Genomic DNA, 14,136 nt, shown 5'->3' on the forward strand with positions numbered 1-14,136 from the left:
ACCCGTCACACAGTGTTCCTCCTTAGTCCCGAGGTGAGGCTCACCTTCACTTACACACATTGACCCATTCTGTGACCTTGCATTCGTCACACAGCACGTAGCAGCACCAGTGGAAACGGCAATGGCAGCGCTCCACCCGTGTCTGCCGGAGCACATTGTGCCCACGCCCACAGCACAGGCTGCCACAGCCATCCAACAGGCGGCTCGTCTTGTTGCAAGCCCGGCCTCTAGTGCCTGGTGAGCCCACCGCAGGATCTCGCTCACAGAAGTCGGGAGACTTCTCGAAGTAGACTAGCTCTCCTGAGAGGCGACGGGGACGTAGGCGGGGCTGGAAGGCTCCAGAATTGCGGTTGTGGGTATCTATGAAGATGGCTCTGCCCAACCGCTCCCTCAATGCTGCCCCGATGGCCCGGAACTCTGGAGCTGCCCTCCAACAAGTCTTGAATTGGCAGCTGCCTGACGTGCCATGGCACTTGCACTTCCGCTTCAGGTTTTCGGTTACCACCTAGAACATCAGAACAGCAAGAAGAGAGGAGATGGAGGGCGGGGCGGGGCAAATGAATACAGCAGGGGACACAGGAGAAGAAAAGGAACCTAACTGAAGAGGGGACAGTCAGGAAAGTTAGCCACCAGCCCAAGGACCTCATTTTGTAAAGGTAGAGCCACAGGGGTTTGCTCATCTTTGATCACTAGCTGGTGACAGAGCAAAGAGATGACCCCCAGTTGTCTTAAATCCCAGGCCAGTGCTCTTTCCAGAGTAAACACAGGTAAGAGCAGAGTGTGGGGAAGCTAGCTGCTGGAACAATTTCTATGCAATGAGCCAAGTACTAAGCACATACACTATACACGGGACTGAAGATGTGCCTCCTAGTTAAGAACACTGGCTGCTGCTCTTTCAGAGAATCTGGGTTCAACTCCCACCAACCACATGGTGACATACAACTGTCTATAACTCCAGTTCCAGGGATTCCAATACCCTCTCTAGGTACACAGTGGTGCACAGAACTATACACGCAGGCAAAACAACCATACACATTAAATTTGTTTTGTTTTGTTGGTTTTTCAAGACAGTTTCTCAGAAGCTATGAAGTCACTCCTGGAACTTGCTCTGTAGACCAGGCTGCCATACATAATAAATTTTAAAAATCAATAAAATAAGATACTATGTGCTGCCTCAGTTTTAATATATGATATGGTAAGCACTATCAGGCAGCTTCCTATAGATTCTAAACATGTTTTGGGTGACTTACTAGTGACAAGCTTACTAGTAACAAGTGGTGATCTTCCATCATACCTCATCCTATTACTCTGTGGGGCCTCTCAGGAGGGAGGGAGAGAGAGAGACTGAGAAAAGTTGGATTTGGTGGCCACACCCATGATCACAGCACTCAGACTAAGGGTTCCGAATCTGAGGCTAGCCTGTACCACATAGCAAGACCCCATCTCAAAACAAAAGACAGTAAGGGAGCCAGCAGAACACACACACACACCTGGCGCCCCACCCTGTTGTTGTGGATTCTCATTCTCGCTTGGATGTCCCGTGGAGCTTCTCTAGAATCCAGGAAATCCCGAGAGAACTTCTCTCCAAAGTCCATGTCATGGTTACAGCCGCCCCATTCCCACGTGTCCTGGGGGCCAGGGCTGGGCCCTGAGCCGGACATAGGGCTGGACTGTGAGTGTGGAAAACTCTTGCCCCGAGACAGTGCCTGAAGCTGCAGCAGCTTGGCCCGGAGCCGGTCCTGTTCACCACTGCCCTTCCAGGCACAACCACAGCTCACCAGCTTGCCCAAGCTGCAGGCTGTAGCGACAGCATGCATGACCCCGGCAGCCAGCATGGAGAAGGAGAAAGCACTTTCACGGAAACCTGGGGAGGAAATGGGTGTGAGGGTCAAGAGAAGGCTTGCAGGCAGCTGAGAGGAGAAGGCAGGTGGGGAAAAAAGCAAACAGCCACCCTCATCATCCTCATACACTGAGATGGGGTCTTGTCACATAGTCCAAGCTGGCCTTGAACTCTTGACAAACCTCCTACCTCAGCCTCCCAAGTGCTAGAATTACAGGTGTGACCCACCACCTTGCCCAACCAGCCAACGTCAGAAATTTCTAACTGAATCCCAGCTTCTTCATTTACCCTCTGAGTGATTTGGGACAATGTCCTGAGACAAGAAACAGCACCAGGTCTCAGTTCCCTCAGCTCTAATAAGAGACCCATGGAGCCAAGCTGTCGCTAAAGCCAAACCTCTGGAAATCTGTCGTTTTGGGGTGTGACTGTAAGAGAGAGCCCAAGAACAGCGGTTCTCGACCTCCCCAATGCTGGGACCCTTTACTACAGCTCCTCCTGTGGTGGTGACCTGGGCTATAAAATTATTTCATTGCTACTTCATATCCACAATTTTGCTACTGTTATGAATCGTAATGTAAATAGCAGACATGCAGGATAGCTGCTATGGGATCCCTGTGAAAGAGTCCAGCATCCCCCTATAGGGGATCAACTCACAGGTTGAGAACCACTAGCCTGGAGAGCCTTCTGGGTTTCCAACGGGGCAGAGGGAGTCCTGAGGACTTTTGAAGATGTGTTCCAGAAATTCTACATCTAAAAGGCTTAGAAATTCCCCAACCCTGCAGGGAGGTGAGCAAGAGGTGAGGGGTGGAGGGGGACCTTTGGTTTTGGGGTTCTCCCCCCCACTTTATTAAATGAGTCTTAAGCAAGCTACTATGTACTATCGCAGTAACAATCCTAACACAGGGACTGCCCACCCCCTTCCCAGGTTCCAGTTTTATATTTGCCCTTTATGTTTATTCTAACCTGCTATTACCTTATAAAACACTGGGAGGAGATTTTCCCCAAGGCCCTTTTAAAAGGTTGGCCTCTTTGTTATGTTTTGGGGGTCACCAAGGAGGAGGATGGGGTGACAAGTCTTTACCAGGCTTAGAGAGACATCCTCACCATTTGGTGTCAAACCCTCCCACTACACCAGGCCCTGCAGAGAAGGTAGGGTCCCTCACTCGGTTTTAGGCAAGGGCTCTTTGGAGTATTGAGAAGATGAAAGACAGTCGGAGGCCAGGCGCCTCTTACCAGGGAATCTAGGACTCCAGGGCCAGCCTCAAGATCCCCCAACCATCCAAGGGTGAAGCTGTTTGCACACGTCTTGGGAATTCCCCTGCAGATGGCAGCTGCCTATTAACCCCATAGTCCCCAAAGCACTACCCTACCCTGGACTGAGCCCCTTGGATCTTTACTCCTCGGGGAGGAAACTCCAGTTGAGCACAGGGAAAGACAGTGGAGCCTCCCAGACCTTTTCTTCTAAACCAGGCCAGCAGTGACCTGCTCTAGGCCCCTCCAGCCATTCCTCACCTGTTCAGGTGAGGGACACCTGGGGCCCCCACAGCACAGAGGAGGGGGCTGCTCCCCAGCTTCAAAGCCATCAGGGTCTTTGTTCCCAGCTTTGGCTCCTGGGAACCCCAGCAATTAGGGGAGCAGGTTTAACCCTTAAACGGTTGGGGGCGTCACCCCACCCCCGCTGAGACTCTGGGGACACCCGCCTGGGCATGTCCGGGTGGAGAGGGAGGGGAGAGAAAATAGGGGGTAGAGGGGGTGTTTGAAGCTTCTTGGGTTGGGGGGTATCTCTTGTTCACAGGTGGATCCCAGATCGAGCTGGGTGGAGGCAGAAAAGGGAGGCCCTAGGGTAGGGGGGAGCAGGGACCCAGATGACTCGCCAGGAACGCAGGTGGAAGGCAGGCAGGCAGAGGCCCAGACGGGTGACCAGACCCAGCTGAGCGCGGCTCCTGGGGGAAATTCCCGGAGAGGCCCCTCCCGCAGCCGCGAACCGGTCCCTTCCCGCCTCCGCGCGCCTCGGCCTGCCCCCAACCCCTGGGCGGCAGCACAGACAGCCACCCCGACAGGCTCACCGCGCTTGAGGATGGCGCTGTGGTGCGGCAGCCGGCCTCCGCCCTCCAGCGCCGAGCAGTTCCAGCGCTGGTCGCGCAGCTGGTGCTGACACTCGTGAACAGCGATGTGCAGCCCTTGCAGCGCGGACGCCGTCACGTCGGGGCTGCGTAGGCACAGGCCCAGCTGCCGCTTACTCAGGCCGGACAGGGTCAAGCACACGGTGTTGGCCGTCAGCGGCGGCTCACCGGGAAGTTTTAGGCCCAGAATCTCATTGCTTAGAGCCCTGAGAACAAGGGACAAGCCGTCTCGGGGGTCTGTGGTCTAGTCACACGCCCCTCAACTACCCTCTAGCCCAGGTCGGTGCTTTTTCCCAGAACTGGAAAAATGCTCACCGACTGAACAAAGCCAAGAACAGGAGACCCGCGAAGCCCAAGGGCGGAGGCCGAGACCGGGGCTCCTCCAGCATGTCGAAGCCCGGAGGCTCCGGTGGGCGAATCTGTCAGCGCCTGTAGGAAGAATAGAATGGCTCCCTGGAACCGAAGGGTGTTCTATTTCGGTTCCCTAAGCCACCAATGTGGCCCCGCTGGCTTTTCTCACTCTTTCCCAAACTAAACAATAATAGTCACCCCTTGACTTCCAGTGTCTGGGCTCTGGAACCCTTCAAAGAGGAAGAATCCAAGCAGCTCAGGACCCTCGGAATGCCCCTGGAGTCCGACCCAGCCAGACACGTCGCAGGGTCCCGAGACATTCACATGCGGACTTGAAACAGATCCTCTCAGACCCTCGATCCCTCCTCACCAACTGTTCCCTCTTTGAGGGCCCCACGACTGATTTACCCGCCCTCACAGGGTTAGAGGGAGGGATCAGAAGGGGGTTCCCCACCACCTGGAGGGGCGTCGCCTCCTAGTGCTGGCACTACCAGGCAAGCTATATTAGAAAGGTCCGAGACCAAGCGCTCAATCCACACTCTGATCTCTATGCCCAACAGGGGAAAAAGGTCAGGTGAAGCAAAGGCGACAGGGAACCCAGGTACCCTCGGCAAACACGGGTGGCTCTAGTTGAGTCCACTTCCCCATCCACCCCCCTTTGCTGGCGTCCATTGCCCTCTAAATCCGAAGGCACTCCTTTATTCTGTAGGTATCTCTAGCGACATCTCTGGCTTTCTCGGGGAGTCTGTGCTCTTGAGGGTGAACGCTTGTGCTTGTCTTCTGTCTGTCTGTCTGTCTGTCTGTCTGTCCGCGTGCCTGTCTAGTCTCTTCCCACCCTGTTCTCTCCCGCCCCATTACCTCCAGCGGTTCAGGTGCAGGATCCACAACACTCGTGGTTGGGTCACTTGGGCTCTTCTCGTGCCACTTAAACCGTGGGGAGACTGGGTCGGGTTCGGCCCCCTCGGCAGAGCAGCATTCTTCCAGCGCTGGGCCACTCCTCTTTGCCGCTTCTCCAGCGTTGCCGCGGCCGCCGGGAGGAAGGGAGGGTAGAAGGGAGAGAGTGATCGAGACAGCTAGCGAGCGAACCCGCGACAAAGCACCGGGGGCTTTGGCTGGGCTCGACCTAACTCACGGGTGGTTCTGCTGGAGCTGACGGAGCTGCGGCCCCTCCCAGAGCCCGAGGCATCCCCACCCCACCCGCACCCCACCCCGTCTTGACCAGGGGAAAGCAGCTGCTCTCCCCCAAAAGCGCGTGCAAGCGCGCGCGCACACGCACACACACACACACACACACACACACACACACATACACACGCATACCCTCTGCCCCGACGCCCGGTATCACGATCAGCTCCACTTCATGGTTCCAGTGGCCTGAGCTCCTCTCACCTGCTCTGGGGTCGCCGAGGCTGTCTGGAGAGTGCAGTGACCCTGACTAAGGCGCCAGGATCTGGTCCCAACGGCAGTATCTTCCATCGTTTTTCTTTGCCTCCGTTTGTCCACCAAGAGTGGGTGACTGGAGAGCCCCTTTCACACGCTGAGGACCTGAGGACGGAGCTGGGCGACCTTCGGGTTTTTGACAGTCTCTTGTAGAGCCCACAAGCCTGTGCGCACCAGGGCACTGTGAGCCTGCAAGAGAGGAGCCACGGTGCGGCTTGGCTCCCGCCCACCTCGAAGCCACGCGCCTGCCCCTTGGGAGGGGTCAACTTTGGCCTCAGAATTTGGTCTCGGTCAAAGGCTCGGGTAGCCCCAAAGATCTTCAGTCCGTTCCTTCGCTTTCCTTCTGTTGTAGGCATTCTCTCCAGGAGTCGCCTAACCAGAATTCCTGATTGAACGCTTGAGCTGACCCAGATTCATGTTCCTGCTCCCTGCTCGCACATTTGCTTCATAAGGGTTGAGGGAGGCCTTGGGATCCCAAACGGAGCCCAACTCCAGGGCAGCCAGAAAAGAACCTGGCCTGCCTGGGTGCGCGCAGGCAGAGGCATAAATGCCTTACCTCTGGCGGCAGCGAAGGGGTTAGGCGCCACCGCACTCCCGCCTGACTCACCCTCCTAGCTCTAACCACTGCGGACTATTTTTGCCAGAGAGGGGCCTCAGGCTTCCCAACCACCCCCAGCCCCTGCCAGACCGCAGCCCCAAGCACAGCATGGCTGGCCCTGCGCACCCAAGGCACATTGACTCAGGGACGACTCCCCAGGAAACAGAAGCACAGGGCTGCTACCCACAGCCACAACCACCTCTCCATTGGTGGTGGCAAGCAGCAATGCTGGACAGCCAGCCCCCGTCTGCATTCTTGCAAGTCTTGTCTTGTGCTGAAGGGACACCACTGGCTAGGTGTCTAAACAGTACAGTGGAGGTTAGGTCTGCCGGGCTACTCAATGAGTACTGGGGAGGAGAGGGTGCTTGAGCCAGTATGCTAGACAGCCTGGGCCACAGTAGGGTACTCTTTCTGATTCCACCACCTCTGGAGTCGGGAAAGGCAGTCTGAGACCTCCTAAACCTCCTTATTTAGGGGAAGAAGGCCACATCGTGTATGACTTCCAAGATGGAAAAATACTATCTCCGTATTTTCCCTTCTTACCCCGGAACCCAGGATCCTTCTTCCTGCCTGTCAGCCTGGACTCACCCAGGCCCCTGGAAGGCTATTTCATACACCCTTTCCTCCATGGGCATCTCTTGGACATTGTGTTTCTCCACATGGCCGTGGTCCCATTCATGCTTTGAATTTTATTTTGTCTTGTTCCTGTTTGTCCCCTCTTTGATGCTGTCATTGTGTGGCTCCAGCCATTTAGTCAGATGTAACTAAGGGGCTAAGGCAAGCTGGGGAGTGGTGGCCCACATAGTTAATCCCAGCACTCGGGACGCAGAGGCAGGTGGATCTCTTTGAGTTCAAAGCCAGCCTGGTCTGCATATTGAGTTCCAGGACAACCAGGTCTATGTAGAGAGACCCTGTCTCTAAAAACCAATAATAATAATATTGATGTAACGAAGGAAGATTAGCAGCCAGAGGCTCAACTTCTCAGTGACCTGGGGGCTCCCCAGGTTGGACTGTCCCAAGTCTAATAGCTCACCCTGCAGTTCTCTGTCCTTGCTGAAGTCTAGCTCTTGGATAGAGGCTATAGCAGGCAGTGGGTGGCCTGAACTGGCCTACGGTGCCCTCCTGCCGACCGTCTGGCCTGAGCACTGACCCACAGGCAGCTAGAGGGCGGTGGGACAGGCGGGGCCTGGAGAGGGCTGTGGGTGCACACCCATTGCCTATACCCCAAGCACGCAGCCAGCTCCAAGAAAGGGGAGGGACAGGAACCAGAGAGACCTTGACAAGGGTGGGACCAAGACAAGAGGGGGAAGAAAAGGGGCTGCCATCACGGCAGGGAGGAAATAAGAGCAAACCTGGTCCACCTTCTGTTTGATGAGAAAAGTAGAAGACCCCTCTTCCTCTCATGAGGATGAAGAGGGTAGCGAGACCCTGTGGGAAGATCATCGAAGCCCCGAACTAGTGGGGGCCTCTGGAGATGGGGGAATCAAGCAACTGAGGCGGTGACTAAAGCCAGGCTACACTCGGGAATCTCCTCCTCCTCCCCTTCCCTGATGTTTGCCTTGGCTGGGGTCTTGGGTGACTCATCTGTTGCTAAGCCGCTGATAGGGGCGGCCAGCCCAGGGAACCCAAATTATAGGCCCGGGAGGGATGGATGCGCCTGTGGCGGTGAGCTCAACCGTGCTGCCTCCCTCCACCTCACTTCCATTGCAGTACCGAAGGCTACCACCCAGAGGCGCCAGAGATGTTGTAGACAAACCTGCTGGACTCCAAGGAAACCCCCACATTCAGCAGTTCGCCCCAACAAATCTTTGTGAATCACCCTGGGAATTTTACCCCCTTGTCCATTAGAGGCCCATGGATGGGCTGCCCATTCCCAGCCGGAAGGGTGGTGCCTGCTGCCTGCCTGTGCTTCAAATGCAAGAACTCTGAGCCCTGGTTACAAGCTCTTTCTAGATCTCAAGGTCTAAGCGAAGCTCCCTCCTCCCACTCCATCACTGGTCCCCTATACCTATTTCAATGAGCCTGTTTTGTTACTGCTGCGTTTCTACTTCAATCCTCAGACATTAACTGTAGCCACAAGTGACAGAGAGCTCTAGGTAACCTGCACCTAATAAGGAATCTGAGGCCAGGGGCCTGTGGAGATTAGCAGTGAAGAGTCCTTGTTGCCCTTGCAGAAGCCCCAGGTTCAATCCATGGCACCCATGGGGGCTCACAACCATTCACAATCTTACTTTCATGGGATCCAACAGGCATGAGTTTGTTGCACATACATGCTTGTAGGCAAACCATTCATACTATAAAGAAAAGCAAGTAAATTCAACAAATACATTTTGAAAAGAGAGAATTCAAGACCAGCGCTAGGCCATGCCTTTAGTCTGAACACAGGAGAGGCAGAGGCAAATGGATCTCAGGGAGTTCGAGGCTATGAGGCTAGCCTGGTATACTTGGTGAATTCCGGGCTAGCCTGAGATTCATAGTGAGACCCTGCCTCACACCAACAATAGCAAAATTCCAAGACAGAAAGGTACACAGACCCTGAAAAAGGAACATGCCTGGTATTTCCAAAGGATAGAAAGGCCAGCGAGGGGAGTAATTCTCCAGGGGAAGATTGGTTGGCTTGAGATTGAAGAACTGGGAAGAAACAGGTGATCTAAGGAACTCAGATCCAAGGAGGCCTCCTAAGCCACTGTAAAGATTTTTGGTTTTGCCAGGCAGTGGTGGTGGTGCATGCCTTTATATCCCAGCACTCAGAAGGCAGAGACACACAGATCTCTATGAGTTTGAGGCCAGCCTGGTCTACAAAGCAAGTTCTTCCAGGACAGCCAGGACTACACAGAGGAACCCTGGAAAGACTTGATCATGGAAATAATTATTTGTTTACTTTCTAAATTGTGTGTGCTTGTAGGTGTGTCCTTGAGGTCAGAGGTGCTGGAGTTACAATGAATTGTGCACTACCTGAAGTAGGTGCAGGGAATTGAACTCAGGTCCTCTGCAAGAATGGGAGATGCTCTTAATCACTGAGCCATTTCTCCAGCCCCAACCTCCTCTTTAGAAGGATGGTCTTGACTGCTGTTGGCAAACAGACTCTGGGGTGGAAGGGACAAACATGGAGATTCTATAGGAAGAGGTGACAGTGGCTCCTGCCACCATGCAACAGCAGAGGCATGAAAAGGGATCAGTTTAACATGAAGTGTAAAACCCGTAAGCCAAAGGTTGATTCCAAAATTTAAAATTAAAAGATATATATAGCCATATGGTGGTGTCACACACCTTTAATCCCATCACTCAATAGGCAGCAGCAGGCAGATCTCTGAGTTCGAGGCCAGCCTGATCTATTTTACTCTATGTGTGTGGGTCCTTTACCTGAATGTCTGAACACTACATGTTTGTCTGGTGCCTGCAGAGGCTAGCCCTGGTTCCAAGATTTTTGTCCTGAAGATGAAGGCCAGAGCTGTCACTTACTGAGATATAAATGAGCAAAGAAAGAGCAAATTTAACAATGGCAAGATTAAGAATTTAGTGTTGGGGGGCTGGAGAGATGGCTCAGTGGTTAAGAGCACTGGCTGCTCTTTCAGAGGACCCGGGTTCAATTCCCAGCACCCACATGGTGCTCACAACCAGCTGTAACTCCACTCCCAGGATGTCTAATGACCCCTCTGGACTCCACGGTCCAGTCATTCCCAGTCATGGTGCAGGACATGCCTCCCCAGGACAATTACGATATCCAGAGTCTCTTTGGATGATGGGATAACTGTAGAGGATGTTGAGCTGCATGTAGCCCAGGCTAGCTTCAAACTCTATATGTAGTTAAATATGACTTTGAATTCCTACCTCTGCTTCTCAAGTGGTGGGATTACAGATATGTGGCAGCGTACCCGGCTTTATCTTTTCTTTGTTTTGCCATATCCACGGTCCAAGCTCAGGATGTCATATGCTAGGCAAGTCATCTATGTATGTGTGTATATGTACAGTATACACATGCATATGTGTGCCCATGCAGAGACCAGAGGTCAAAGTGAGATTGCTTCCTCTGTTGCTTTCTACCTTGTTTTTTTTTTTGTTTTTTTTTTTTTTTTTTTTTGGTTTTTCGAGACAGGGTTTCCCTGTAGTTTCTAGTAGTCTACCTTGTTTTTTTTATTTTTACTTTTCAACCTATTTTTAATTTTTATTTTATTTATTAGTGTTAGGAGTGCCGAGTGTGCATCATGGCAAACACCTGGAGGTCAAAAACAGTTTTGTGAAGTCAGTTCTCTCTTTTTCCCACTTTGGCACCAGTGGTCATAAATGTCTGTGGAGTTTTCCCATCCCAGCAGTCACTTCCAAATTGCCACACTGAGGTTTCTATCACTTATAAATGCTCGACTGATAGCTCGGGCTTATTATTAACTAACTCTTACATTCAAAACAACCCATTCCAGCTGGGCAGTAATGGCACACGCCTTTAATCCCAGCACTCGGGAGGCAGAGGCAGTTGGATCTCTATAAATTTGAAGCCAGCCTGGTCTACTAATCTATGTATTGCCATGTGGCTCATGGCTTTACCTGTCTTCTAGCATGTTTTGTTCCTAAGCAGCTGGCTGGTGTCTCTCCAACTCCACCCCTTCTGTCCCCCAGCATCCTCAGTCTGATCGCCCCCCCACCTATACTTTTTTGCCTATCAGTCAATCAGCATTTTATTAAGAAGGAACATAATCCACAGCACGTGGATGATAGGATTCCCTGTTCTCAGCCTTCTTCCCATCTCCATAGAATTTCACCAACATACCAGATTGGAAAAGGTGTATGACACTGGGCCCTGATAGTGCACATTTTTAATCCCAAACTCAGGAGACAGAGGCAAGCAGATTGTTCAAGGCCAACCTGGTCTACAGAGTGAGTTCCAGGACAGCCAAGGCCTCACAGTGAAACCTTGTCCTGGGTGGGGGCGGGGGGTGGAGGTGTATGTGACCCAGGCCTCAGTGGTGAGAAATTTCTTGGGTATAAAGTCAGGTTACCCATGTATATTGTTCATTCCTTTGACCTATTTATGTGGGGCACTATTTGCAGAAACTCCTGGCTTTTAGACCTGTGTAAGATGCTTGACCCCTCCACATTAATCCTCAGGAAGGAGTCTTTGGAGGAAGCAAGTACACTAGGCTAAGATGGGGTCCGGAAGGACACTTCCTTTAAACACAAACAAAGACTCCACCAAGCTTCTTTTGGTTTAATGTAGATCTCATTTTAAAACATTTGCACCTAGTGAGATGACTCAGTGAGCAAAGGAACCTGTCACCAAGTTTAATGACCCTGGGACCTCTATAATGGAAGGGGAGAGCCAACTCTGATTATGCATTATTCTGATTATGCATGCGATGGTGTTTCTCTCCCTCCCTCCCTCTCTCACACACACACCCACACACAAAGGTGATTTTAAGAAATCAATGAAACACAAGTGCCCCAGGAACAGTAGCTAAATGTATCAGTCATTTCTTCCTTAGGGTGATTCACACTTCAGGGGGAAAGCCCAATCAATTCTGGGAGCCAAACTCTTTGGGATCAGACTTAGGTGATCTAGTCAGACATCATACCAAAAGCCAGAAGAGATGGAAACAAGAGGTCCCAAAAGGGTGGCAGGCAAGACCTAAAACTCAGTTTCTTTCTGCATCAATTTTGAAAAGGGACCCCAGCCTGCTCTGCTGCAGACTGGCAACCCACTGAGCCGCTGATAGGTAGAAAGAACCTACATAGGGTTTGAGTTCAAACACTGGGCTGTCAGGCCTAGGGGAGCATGCCTCTAACCTCTGCTCCAGAGGTGGAGGTGGGGAGATTTTCAGGCCAGCTGGGTTGCCAGGCCTGGTGGAGCATGCCTCTAATCTCCTCTTCAGAGGCAGAGGCAGGGAGATCAGAAGTTCAGGCCAGCTTAGACTATATCTGAATTTGAGGCTAGCCTAGGCTACGTGAAGACCTTATCTCAACAAATAAATAGTAAAAGAGGCTCAGCATTTAAGAGCACTTGCAGAGGACTGGGGTTTGGTTCCCAGAACCCACATAATGGCTCATAACCATCTGTACCTCCAGTTCCCAGGAATCTGAAAGCCCCTTGTGGCCACTGAGGACGCTGCACACTGCACACACATGGTACATATGCAACATTCAGGCAAAGTACTCACATACCTAAAAAATTTAAACAAAAGGACCCTCTCCTTTCCCCACAAAATAAAAAGAGCAAAAAATAACCACTTGGTTTGCTTTCGAATTTGAGATAGGATTTTATTATGTATCCCAGACTGGCTGTGTTGGTACCGAACTCACTGTGTAGACCAGGCTGGCCTCAAACTCACAAAGATGATTCATCCATCTGCCTCTAACCCCCAAGTGCCGGGTCAAAGGCGTGTACCCTCACTCCTGGCCTCTCCAAGACTTTTTGTTGCTGTTGTTGTTGTTTGTTTTTGTTTTTTGAGACAGGGTTTCTGTATGGAGCCTTGTCTATCCTGGAACTCACTCTGTAGACCAGGCTGGCCTCAAACTCGCAGAGATCTGCTACCTTTGTGATAGAGGATTCTCATTGGCTAATAAACAAACTGCCTTGGCCTTTTGATAGGGCAAAATTTAGATAGGTGGAGTAGACAGAACAGGAAAAAGGAAGTGAGGTAGATGGCTCAGACAATTGCCCTGCCTCTACAACCAGATGCAATGAAGCTCCAGCCCAAGATGGACATATGCTAGAAACTAAACGGTAAGGCACCACTTCATGGTGCTATACAGATTATTAGATATGGGTTAATCAAGATGTGAGAAAAAGGCTGGAATTAATGGACCAGGTAGTGTTTAAAAGAATACAGTTTCCATGTAATTATTTCGGATAAAGCTAGCCGGTGGCTGGGAGCAGGGCGGCGGGAAGCCGGTCCGCAGCTCCCATCACTACACCTTTGCTTCCTGAGTGCTGGGATTAAAGGCATGCGCCTCCACTGCCTGGTAGTTTTTGGGTTTTTTGTTTTGTTTTGTTTTCTCAAGACTTTTTAATCCTCCTGCCTTAGCCTTCCAAGTTCTGGATCTGGCAGGCATGTACCACATATGGAGTTGGTCTGAGATTTACTTACTACTTTTTCATTAATTATTAATTTGTTGTTGTTTGAGGTGGGATCTTGCTACCTATCTCAGGGTTGTCTCAAATTTGGGGCCATCAAGCTGGGCAGTAGTGGCACACACCCTTAATCCCAGTGCTCAGGAGGCAGAGGCAGGTGGATCTCTGTGAGTTCAAGGCCAGCCTGGTCTACAGAGCTATTTTCAGGACAGCTAGAGCTGCTACACAGATAAACCCTAGAGCCATCTTATTATATCAGAGTTCCAAGTGCTGGGATCATAGGCATGCTCCACCATGCCTGGCTGGTCTGATTACATGTATTTATTTAGAGTGTGTGTGTACACATGCAGAGATTAAAAGTTTTTTAAGTCAGCTCTCCTTTCATCAATCCCAGGGATTGAACTTGGGTCATCTGGTTTGCCAGCAAGCACTTTCATCTGCTTTTTACTTATGTATATAATGTATATGTGCTTGTACACGTGTGCACATTCACATGTGGATGCCCTTGGAGTCGAGAAAAGGAAGCTGGAACTTGGGTGCTGGGAAACAAACTCAGGTCCTCTGGAAAAGCAGCACATTCTCTCTCTCTCTCTCTCTCTCTCTCTCTCTCTCTCTCTCTCTCTCTCTCTCTGTTTTTTTTGAGATAGGGTTTCTTTGTGAAGCCCTGACTATCCTGGAATCTGCTATGTAGACCATGCTGGTCTTGAACTCACGGAACTCA

General features: G+C 51.5%; 1 protein-coding gene across 1 annotated transcript; it reads right to left on the reverse strand.

Moving 5' to 3' along the window:
- Window positions 1-46: 46 nt before the first annotated feature.
- Wnt10b (Wnt family member 10B) lies at window positions 47-4,352 on the reverse strand. The gene is made up of 4 exons (XM_038343972.1): window positions 4,279-4,352; window positions 3,907-4,169; window positions 1,491-1,864; window positions 47-505 (listed from the first exon to the last, which is right to left on the reverse strand). Exons 1-4 carry the CDS (start codon window positions 4,350-4,352, stop codon window positions 47-49), a joined length of 1,170 nt encoding a protein of 389 aa, XP_038199900.1.
- Window positions 4,353-14,136: the final 9,784 nt, after the last annotated feature.

This window comes from Arvicola amphibius, chromosome 9 (assembly GCF_903992535.2).
Source record: "Arvicola amphibius chromosome 9, mArvAmp1.2, whole genome shotgun sequence".
Classification (NCBI taxonomy): domain Eukaryota; kingdom Metazoa; phylum Chordata; class Mammalia; order Rodentia; family Cricetidae; genus Arvicola; species Arvicola amphibius.